This window comes from Gopherus flavomarginatus, chromosome 9 (assembly GCF_025201925.1).
Source record: "Gopherus flavomarginatus isolate rGopFla2 chromosome 9, rGopFla2.mat.asm, whole genome shotgun sequence".
In the NCBI taxonomy this organism is placed as follows: Eukaryota; Metazoa; Chordata; order Testudines; family Testudinidae; genus Gopherus; species Gopherus flavomarginatus.
In genome coordinates this window covers 70,211,378-70,222,671 of record NC_066625.1, presented here as the reverse complement: position 1 = coordinate 70,222,671, position 11,294 = coordinate 70,211,378, and the positions used below count along the sequence as shown (strand labels likewise).

At 45.4% G+C, this 11,294-nt stretch overlaps 1 protein-coding gene across 4 annotated transcripts in view; it reads right to left on the bottom strand.

Moving 5' to 3' along the window:
• The window catches only part of LYSMD2 (LysM domain containing 2), a 38,680-nt gene extending 28,675 nt beyond the window's left edge, over positions 1–10,005 (bottom strand). The window contains exons 1-2 of one of the 4 annotated variants that reach the window (XR_007776183.1): positions 9,147–10,001; positions 119–453 (exon numbers count right to left, since the gene is read on the bottom strand). Coding sequence is in view for 3 of the 4 variants with exons in the window: in XM_050966926.1 (XP_050822883.1) it covers positions 119–453; positions 9,147–9,377 (566 nt within the window). In the remaining variant the exon portion in view is untranslated. Of the gene's footprint in view, positions 1–118; positions 454–9,146 lie in introns of all 4 variants that reach the window. The other 3 variants (XM_050966926.1, XM_050966925.1, XM_050966924.1) reach the window with 3 other exon arrangements.
• Positions 10,006–11,294: the final 1,289 nt, after the last annotated feature.

The following is an 11,294-nucleotide window of genomic DNA, read 5'->3' as shown; positions in this document are numbered from 1 at the left end:
CATAAATATAACTAGTGTTTGTCCAAATGCCACAAAAAATAGGCTTACAACAACTCAGATATAAATAGGAGTAAGTGTTAAACTGAAATTAGATGCTTCATTTTAAAGTCTAGTTTACCTGATATCTTCATCTTTTAATTTCCTGGCTGCCTGTTTGGACAACTTAATCTGCAAGTCCAGTCTATGTAGAAAATCTTTGGCAGATAGTTCTTCAGGTGCAGCAGGTTGATTGTCAGGTTCCTGAGGACTGGGAGAAGAACTACTCTCTTCCTGAACTGTCATTGGTCCTTCATCACAAAGAGAAATGTCAATAACTTCATTCTCAGGCGATTCCAGCGAATTAAGTCCATTGAACAATAACGGCTTCTCTGATATAACTGGTATATTCAGGGTTTTCCTCAGGAATATACAGTCATTAGTAAATAGTTTATTTGCCCTTTTTATTTGTTCCATCTGGAAGAGAGAAGAAAAAACAATTAAATTGAAGCAATACTGATTTCTGTAACGTACAGAATGCCACCATCCTCAAAGCATACAGCAGTTTTATAAGTAAAGACTTCCCTTGAAACAATTACTTTGTCTTAATTTAGAACATAAAAGGAGCTATTGAATTTAGAACAGTTATTCTCAACTACACCTCTACCCCAATATAACGCAAGCCAATATAACATGAATTCAGCTATAACGTAGTAAAGCAGCACTCCGGGGGTGGAGGGGGAGGGGGTGCGCACTCTGGAGGATCAAAGCAAGTTTGATATAACACGGTTTCACCTATAACGCGATAAGATTTTTTGGCTCCCGAGGACAGCGTTATATCAGAGTAGAGTTCTGTATGTTCTGTCTTGCCATTAACTCAGCCTTTTTGCTTTGCTTTCTTTGTCCATGCACTAGACTTTATGCTACTGGAAGTCTCCCTAAGGCTACATTTTTTGTTCTACATAAAGAACCTTTCCCTAAATTTGAGTATTCCATTCTCTTCACAACCCAAATTTAGGCTATCTTTGCTCAACAAAGAATACACAATAATGCAGCAAAAAAGCTGCATTATTTTGCATTCATGTTGGGGCCAGTCTGAGAGAGCAACCCCCAGAGAACCGACGAAATTACCTAAAGTATAAGTATTCCCAGCATGTGAAGGTGTTCAGGGCTTCAAAGGTATACTAAGATGTTTAGACCATGTAGCTGACTGCTTATCATAAAAGACCCCAAAATAGTGAACTTCCTGGGTTTTGGAGACATCAAATGAATGTTTAATCTATGGTGCCACTCCCTACTTTGGTGTGTTTGGTTTTACATAAATGCAGAGATCTCTAATTAGGTCCTGAACTTGGCCCCATATTTTGTGAGAACAGTAGTGTAGGTGGTCACTTCCTGGCCAAAACCATCTATTGGAATTCTACAGCATGAACAGTGGCTACCCTCCTTATTTTACCCAATCAATTTATACAAATATCAAAACCCAGCTTGGAAGTCCTACCACTGGGTTATCCATCTTGATCTCAAGTAACCTGCCCAACGCACAATAGAAACTGACATCTCAGTGAGGTCCATCTTTCTATCATTATGGGTAGGGGCCCCACGGATTCTGCAGCTGCAGAATTTGCCATGACAGTCACCCATAGCTGCACAATCTCAGCTTTCAGTTTTGTCTGTAATAGTTTCTAGCCCTAGAACCTTAAAAACAGGAACTAAATGCAAACTGATGAAGTGATGACTGCAGAGAGCCTGAAACAACAGTTCTGAGAAGTGTGAGCTGCCTTATTCATCTCTATCAGGGCCTTGTGGTTCCCAGGATTTCATGGCTGTGGAATTTGCCATTTTCTAAGATGTTATGGAATTTAGCATTTTTGCACTAGAATCTGACATTCTGCTACGTCCAAGCGTGTGAAATGTTATTTTAATCTCCCTGTCTTGTTAGGACCTACCTGCAAGTGCCTCTTGCTCTCCAACGTTCCCCACAAAGGAGAGTCAGCTGGATCACAGTGCACTCCCTACACTGCCCCCATTTCACTAGGTAGGTTGCAAAACCAGAGCTGGAGCCCCAGCTTCCAGTCTGGAGAACATCTCAGGGCCAAGGCCCCAGAAGCCACCAAAGCATACAGAATCATTTATTTGCTCAATACCAAAATTCTGATTACTCTGGTAACTGGAAGGCATGACTTTCTTTAAAGGAGAAATCAATCTACAGAACTGTAGCACAAAGGCTGAAACCCAATATGTCTACCATGACTTGCATTTGTAAAGCAACTAGCAAAACGACAGCTGATAAATAATGCATCCTAAAGTTGTTTATTATGCTTCACTGTAACTCTGCCAGTGAAGGTTTGTTCTTCCTCCCTGGAATACTGCTTAAGTATATCTTCTTGCAGCCCTTCAGAGAGCCCATGTATTTTAGTGGTAGGAGTAAGGGACCCCTATGTTTTAATCTCCACTCTAAAATTCTGTGAGTAGTCTTGGGTAGTCGCTTGAGAACTGCTGACTAAGTTCTGCCTTCAGTTACACTCACAGAACTCCAGTGCCTCCAATAAGGATTCACAGGTGTAAATGTTAGTGGAATTTGACACTGTTACCTTTCCTATCCTGGGAAAATTCATAAGTATTTCTGTGCACTGGCATAAGTCCACCTGTGGTAAAAACAGGTGAAGTTTGCAAGTTGTAATGCAAACAGGGTACAGGTATTTTAACCTTAATGTTGTTCAACCCTGGAACTGGACAATCTGGTGGTAAAAAACGTTTAACACAGCCATAGGTGAAGCTGTTCCGAGGCAGAAAATGCTTATGAACTTTCTTATTACACATGCACCCTATGTTTGGAGAACGCAATCAGTAAAATAAAAATACAAATAGTAGTCACTTATTTAGGGATGCTGCAAGGGATTAGGGTGACCAGATGTCCCGATTTTATAGAGACAGTCCCGATTTTTAGGTTTTTCTTATATAAGCTCCTATTACACACACCCCCGCATCCCCGTGCCGATTTTTCACATTTCCTATCTGGTCACCCTACAAGGAATTAATGTTTACACTGCAGAAAGCGCACACCTTCTTGGCTTTGTAGGAACAACATTTAACAATATTCTAGCCATCATCCTTTTAATTCCCACAATTACGTACCCACACTCACTTATTCTCTTACAATATTTCGACTAAAAATTTTATTTGATGTTTAACAGAATCAGCTTGATAGAGCTTTACAAATATATGATTTATAAACATCAAAATTTTCCCAGATTACCAAAGAGATTACACTAAAGATCACAAATTAACATCTCCCCCCACCCCCATTCGATCTCTCATCAGTAGTAGGCTTCATCTATACTACATTACCCTTGTTCATAACAGGTCCAGATGACAGTGACTATCAGCACTAGTGCTCCCATAATTGCTACAACCAATAGGAGCAATAAGGAAGGTAGCCAAAGCAGAAAGCTTTTGTTTAAAGTGGGGTAGATGAATAAGGCCTTGGATATCTTTTTCCCTATATGGCATGTGGATAGAATGACAAGAGCAACTTGAAAAATACCTATGGTAGATAAACATGATGCCCCATGTTGTAGCCAGCACTCTTCTGGTGAAGGGCAAATATGTGGACCATTTTGTTTCCTTTAAAGACAATCAATACCTCTTCTTAAACAGCTGGAGGAAGTCATTGTTAGAGGTGCAAGTTCATCCTCCTCACCTTCTCAAGAGATGAGGATGTTGCATTCACACCACTCTCAGCCCCTGCTGAAGTAAGACCTGATCCAACTCTCATCAGTCAACAGAGACTCTCAGAAACGTCAGTGACTTGGTTTAGCCCTATGAGGCAGAGCAGAGTGTGACTGGGATTGCTGCTAATGCGCTTTTCATTTTATAAGGCATATACAAAGATTCTTTAATAAAAGTTGGTCCTAAGTTTCTATTTTAAAAAATCTTCTGTTTACATTATGGGAGTGTTAAAACTCTAAAGCCTTTACTCAAGACTTGGTAAATTAAGGAGACTGCTAGGAATGTCTGGTAGATAGCAAATGGGAGTGAAAAATTAGTAGTTACTACTTATACTGTCACAATGGCAATTTAAATAGGGAGAACTAAAAAAGGCACATCTTGACATCTGAAATTGAGGGCTAGATTACTATTTTGTTTCAAGTGTATTCTCTGACAGGTCTGGCTTGAAATGTATTTTAAGTAATTTAAATACAAATTAAAAATTGAGCTTAATTTTTTAATGTTAGTATTCCATGCTATAATGCCACTCTGAAATACTGAAGTTCCTATTTAGAAATACATTTATACAAATTCATTTTAATTAAATTGAACTACAATGCACTAGTCCCAGTTCTGAATAAAGACCAAATTTAAACATTTCCAACACCATTTGTCACTAGACGCGACAGGGTTTTTTATAATGTGTGAGAAATAAGTTACAATGGTGAGTGTATAAATAAACTAATGGCAAACCAATTCAGCTTATTCACAGAGCCTTATTGAGTCAGATTCTGCTTTTACACCAAAAAAAAGCCAGAGTAACTCCACTGACTTCCACAGCATTACTCCTTACTGATAGGAGTAATGCTGTGGAAATCAGGATTTGACTCAAAGTAGAGGTATTCTTCTTCCCAAAAGGAAATAAATACTTTGACCTTATTCACAATGGGAGCCAAATATTGTTAATTACAACTGTATATAAAAAGCTGTTGCTAGAAGGGTTTTGGTATGTTTTCCCTTAGGGCAGCTGAAATTTGGTTTGAAAACTATTATGACATGATGTTAGAGACAGCAGGTGGTGGTTTGCATGGGTAATGTATAGCACATCTTATGTATTATGACTCTCACAAGAAAAAAAATATTCTTAACTATGCTGATCTGCAAAAGCTTATTAGAAACCACCATGTACAGGTTCCTGGAGCCTGCACAGTGGACTAGGCCACATTGTCATGTTGTAGATATTAATTTGAGATTATTATTTTTTTAAGGGATGGTTGTGGATGCATTACTGCAGCAATACATTTATTAGAGACTCACACCTGGACGAAGATTCCCTATCTATGGTCTTCTTATTCACAGCTGGCCAAGCATTTCTTCATCTATTCCTGCAACTCTGCTTTAACACATGGCCAGGGAGGGACTGAGCCCTCCTCCATCACAAACCACTGGCTCATGGAGGGCTAGGCATTAATTCCCCCATCACCCTACTGTCCCCCAAAACTTGCATGTGATGAGGAATTTTTCCTCTCTATGCCCCCTTCTTCTCATCTCATCCCATCTCTCTTACAACCTCATTTGGCTCATATCTAACCAAGGATTCCTGTCACTCTCCATCCCATTTCTTCTGCCTGACAGCTATGGTTCCCAACCATCCAGGCTTCCCTCCAGGAGTCTCCAGGAAATAAAGATTAATCTTTAAGTAAAGATATCATGTGATGAAAACGCCAAGAATACATCCAACTAAAACTAGCAACCCTACTCACAGCTGGCTAAGGATTTCCCACACTGCAGCTCCTGTACCATATAGCTGGCTGGGTATTCCTCCTTCACTCCATGGCCAGACTCCAAGTGGCTTACACCTCGCCAGGGATCCCTCCTAGGCAGGGCCGTCCTTAGGCATAGGCAGAATAGGCAGCCGCGTAGGGCCTCATTCTGCCTGGGGGCACCACTCTGCAGGCAGCCCAGACAGTGTAGAAGCAGGGCTGCTGGAGAGAGCCGAATGCAGCACAGTCTGAGGAATGAGATTGGCTGCTGGGGTCTCTGGGAAGGGGAGGGGGTAGGGGTTGGGGAAGGAGCTCATCTGTGAGTGTGACTCTTTCCCCCCAGCTGAGGTGAGGTGAGGCAGGCTCTGTCGCTCTGGAACCAGTATCCTTTGTTGTCCCCCATAACATCCATTCTTCTCCGCCCCGCCCCACGGAGCACCCCTCTCTCTCTCCTCCCTCCCTTCCGTCAGGGCTGGGTTGGGTGAGGTGCTGGGGAATAGGTGGGGGGAGGGCTGGCTGGCTGCCTGCTGAGGAATGAAAGTGAAAGTAACTCACTTCCTCGGCAGGCAGCCAGGATTGGAATGTCACACAGGGTTTGGCTGGGGTTAGCCAGATGTGTGAAAAATCAGGATAGGGGATTGGGGTACAGTGATCAGATATCCCTATTTTATAGGGACAGTCCCAATTTTGGGGTCTTTTTCTTATATAGGCTCCTTTTACACCCCCTCCTCCCATCCCTGTCCTGATTTTTCACACTTTCTGTCTGGTCACTCTAGGTGGGGGTAATTGGTGCCTATATAAGACAAAGCCCCAAATATCGGGACTGGCCCTATAAAATCAGGACATCTGGATCTGGCCACCCTAGCTGGGGAGCGCCTCTCCTCCGGGCTGGCAGCTGCCAGTGATCCATCTCGTCTGGGGGGAACTGCACAGGGCAGGATGAGCTGCTGTGGCTCCATGGGTGCCCCGTCCCTGAGATCAGATGCTGTGCTAACTTCACCATGGTCCGTTGGGCTGGCGGAGGTGCCTACTGGCGTGTGATTGGACCTGAGGGTTTGCTGCTGCTGTTGCCACTCTGCACCCCAGAGGTGGATTTTGGGGTCCTGCAGTTTTCCACCTATCTCCTCCTCTACTGCAGCTGTTGGACGAGCAGGCTGGGGGGTGAGCCAAGCATGAAAGCAGTACTGTGTTGCCATTTAGATTGTCATTTAACAACTTTGTTTGCCAAAAATTCTTGCTAACAATCCTGAATCCAATTTCAATATTTTTTTTTAAAATCAATATCTTAGCCAAAAACAGAAAATTAAGTTGTTGACAATTATTAGTGACAGGTTTGGTTTGAGGCAGGGAGTGGGCTAGTTTTCCTCAGAGAAATAAAAAATGTTGACTGACTTTCCTATAGCCTGTTACTCCTGATAAGAGCCCTCCAACAACCGTAATATGCTCATCTCCTTACTAGTGTATAAAGCAGGGGTCGGCAACCTACGGCACACGTGTCAAAGGTGGCAGGTGAACTGATTTTTGATGGTATGCAGCAGCAGGCTGAGCGGCTCAGCCCATCACTGCTCTGGGGTTCCGGCTGCTGCCCTATTGCCAGCTGGGATACCAGCCATCAGTCCCACTCAGCACCTGCTGCTGGCCTGGGGACCCTCAAGGAACCCCAGGCTGGCAGTGGGCTGAGCAGGCCACCTGAACCACTCAACCTGCTGTCAGCCTAGGGTTCCATTCACTCAGCCGGCAGTGGGCTGAGTGGGCTGGTGGCGGGCTGAGCAGGGCCGAGGAGGGGTTGAGTGGCTCAGTCTGCTGCCAGTCTGGGGTGCCAGCAGCACTCAGCCTACTGCTACTCTGGGGTTCAGGCTGCCGGCCCCTTGCCAGTCAGGAGCTCAGCTGCCAGCCCCACTCTGCCTCCTGCCAGCCTGGGTGAGCAGAATCCCAGGCTGGTAGCGGGCTGAGGGGGGGTTGGCGGCCGGGATCCTGGCTGGCAGGAGTTGGTGGTCAGAACCCCAGACCAGCAGCGGGCTGAGCTGGAATCCTTGTCTAGGGTTCCAGCCACCAGCCCGCTGCCGGTTTGGGGTTTCATTTACTCAGCTGGCAGTGGCCTGAGCAGGACCGGTGGCCAAGACCTCAGATAATAACAACAGTTTATTTATATAATATAGACATAGAGAGAAACCTTCTACAAACATTAAAATGTATTACTGGCACGAGAAACCTTAAATTACAGTGAACTTGGCACACCACTTCTGAAAGGTTGCTGACCCCTGGTATAGAGTGACCATATGTTGTACTAAGATTCTCCTGCTTTTTTTTTTTTCCCTGTGAGTCAGTATAACTTTTGCCAGCCCAGATGTTGGGCAGCCAATGTTTTACGTTTTCACAATGTTTTCTCCAACTTTCATAAAGTAAATACATAGTTAATATGAGTTAAAAAGGCCAGGGACACTTCTTTGTGAAGAATCTGTACAGCAGATCATGCCCATAGACGATCCAGAAAAGAAATTTGAGGTTGAATTTTTTAATGTTGTGATGGATAAAGCAGTATCTGCTGTTGATGAAAGGTTTAATACGTTGCAAGTACACCATGAACAGTTTAGATTTTTGTATGACATAACTAAATTCAACGAAATAGGAAAACAAGAGCAACTAATGACAAAGTGCAAGAACTAGAGAGCCTCCTGAAGCACGGTGATAGTTTTGATTTAAATGGACTTGAACTGTACGAAGAATTGAGTACACTGTCATCAATGTTGCCACATGCAAAATCGGTGATGGACATTGTACAGTTTATTCATACCCGCAAACTCGTTGACATATATCCTAACGTGTACATTGCCACTCGTATTCTACTGACAATTCCTGTAACAGTAGCATCAGGAGAACGGAGTTTCTCAAAACTAAAGCTCATTAAAAACTATCTCTGCTCTACAATGAGTCAGGAATGCTTAACTGGTCTTGCTATTCTTGCAATTGAACAAGACACGACTTTGTCTTTGTCATACGATGACATTATTACTGATTTTGCAGCCAAAAAAGCCAGAAAGATTGCTTTTAATTAAAAATAAATCTCTGTTTCAATACCTCTTCATATAAATTTCCAATAAAATTTTGATAAATTAAAAAATATATATTATTTGCATCATTCTGTCATATCAGAATTTTTTCTGTAGTGCTGCTTCTTTAGTGCTAGTCCATCAGCATTACAGTGTGCTTAATTAAGTGAAACTGGTTTTAATAACGTGAATGTGGCAAGTTTTCCAATACTGTAAGCTTATGTTTGTGTTGCTAAGAGCAGATCAGGCACAGGGGCACCAGTTTAATAATCTTGCCTAGGGCACCATAAATCCTAAGGCCGGCCCTGCTCCTAGGAATTCCTCTCCCACTCCCATTGGCCTGGCCCGTTAATTCTATCCTGGTAGCTCCAGATCGCAGCTGAGTTGAGGGCCCGCGCACACGTGGTGCGGTCGCGCCGGGCCCAGGCCCAGCATTTAAGCTCTGAGGCGAGGAAGACTAGGAAGGGTTGCGACACCTCCTCTACAAATGCGGACCCGCCCATTGTCCCAGGGACTGAGCAGCCTTTCTGCGCGGCGCCTCAGCCACAAGCCCATCCTTCCTCGCGCCTGGCCAGGCGGCCTCCCCTCCCAGGGCTCTGGCGCCAGTGGGGCCTCGCCTTCCCAGCGCCCCCCGGGCCGCCCTTACCGTAACTCCATACTTGAGCGCGATGCCCTGCAGCGTGTCGCCGGCGCTGAGGCGATGCTCCAGGTAGCGCTCCGCCAAGGGGGCCGCTACGCTGGCCGTGCTGCCGTAGGAGCGGATCTTGGTGCGGGCCAGGCTCTGCGACAGCTCGGCCTCCGACTCGGACTCGGAGCCAGAGCGGGCGGCCGGGGGCTCCTCCCGCAGGGAAAGCGGCACTGGCGGGAACTCTGCCATGACCGGCGGCTCCCTCAGTGCTGCGCGAGCCGAGCAATGGGCATGGCAGGCCGCGGAGGCACTCGAGTCACAGCAGCCGGGGGCGGCTGAGACCGGCCAAGCGCCGATGACACCACAGCAATCAGGGCAACAGGGGGGGAAAGAAGTGCGCGGCCTCAGGTGGAATTGTGTCTACCGTCTGCGCACGCGCAACCTCCGTCTGCGGCTCTAAGGAGCATGCGCGAAACATGTGCGCATGCGTAGTAGAGAAGTGAAGCCCAACTGAAGCTTCTGCCCTTCGCTGGGAGTTTCGCTGTGTTCTGTGTCCTGTATCCTGTCCTGCGCCGCAGCGACAGCGCCGGGAGGGGGAGAAGAGGCTGAGCGAGGGGCAGGTGCGGAATGGAGGGTAGCGAGTGGAGGGGATGGGGAAGAGCTGTGTGGATTCGCAGGGGGGCAGTGGAAGAGCAGATCTGGGGTTCAGGTAGCAAACTTGGAGGAGTAGTTCCCAGGGAAGGGCTCCTGGAGGAGTAGGTCGGTGTGGGAAACAAGTGGGTTGGGGATGAAAGCAGAGGATGTGATGGGAGATGTTCAGGACCTTGGTAAAATGCTGTTTTGAGCAATCACATCAATTATTGCTGACAGAATAGGAACTTAAATTAACACAAAACTCAGGGCCTTCTGGAGTGCTGATGGGAGTTCCATAGAGGGACGTCCTACAATATTTTTACTAATACTAAGGGGTTACCTGAGTGCAATGTATATAAATAAAAATTACTGAACAAAGATTTTTAGCTGACTTCTGCGTATGTCTCAGGGCTTGTCTAAACATGGAGAAATCCCTGATTAACTATCTCTAGGGAGGCGCCCTGGTTCCCCGCCGCACCTGAGGGGGACGAGCCCCAGCACCGGACCCTTACACTATCCCTAAATAATTCCACAGTAATGGGTTCTTATTCCAGAATAATGTTTTTTCTGATGTGGGTTAAGCAAAAGAGGAATAAGGCACTCTTAAGGCTTGTCTACACTGGCAAGTTTTGTCGCCAAAAACTGCAAGAGTGGACACAGTACAATGGAACCTCTTGTTGAGAAAAACACCATTTTGGTGACAAAAAACTTCCTCCCCTACGAGAGACTTTTGTCTTTTCCTCGCCCTTTATTGTCGACAAAGAGCCAATGTAGAGATTGCTGGTTGTTTTGTCGACAGAACTGGCTTCTGCCAATATCCCACAATGCTTACCCTGATTGCTCAGTGTTTTGATCTCTGCTGCCCTGCAGGCAGGCATCCTTTCAAAGCTCCTTCCCCTTTCAAAGCTCCGGGAAGTATCTGTATGATGCTTCATCTGAGGAACAAACAAAGAGCAAATCTTTGGAATGCTCCTATTCTGCCCTGAACTAGGAATAGAGCAGTAGGTAGACTGCTGTGCTGCTTTGCCATTTCTCAGCACTGAGAGCTCACAGAGCTGCTCATGATGTTGCTCTCGGCAGCTGAGGGGGCTGTGGGAGAACTCAGAGAGAATCCCAAGATGTGCAGCGATCAACTCTTCCTTCCCACAACACTGCACTGTGGGATACATACCAATGGTTTATTGCTCACCCTGTCAATGATGGTGTCCCCAATGTGGATGGATGTGATCTGTCAACAGTGGCACAAGTGTAAACACCCTATGGCGATTTTTGTTTTGTCGTCTTTTGGGTGTTGACATAAGTTTTGTCAACAAAACTTGGTAGTGTAGACAAGCCCTTATTCCAGAATAAGAGTGTCATACATGAAGGCTTGGGCTACATTTATACCAGCATAGGTATGTCAGTCAGGTATAGTAGCAACATAGCTATGCCAACAAAAAACCCAGTGTAGATGCAGCTGTGCCGATAGAAGAGTGATACTGTCAGCATAGCTAATGTGGTTTTGGGAGATGGTGTTCCAACCCTGGTAGAAAC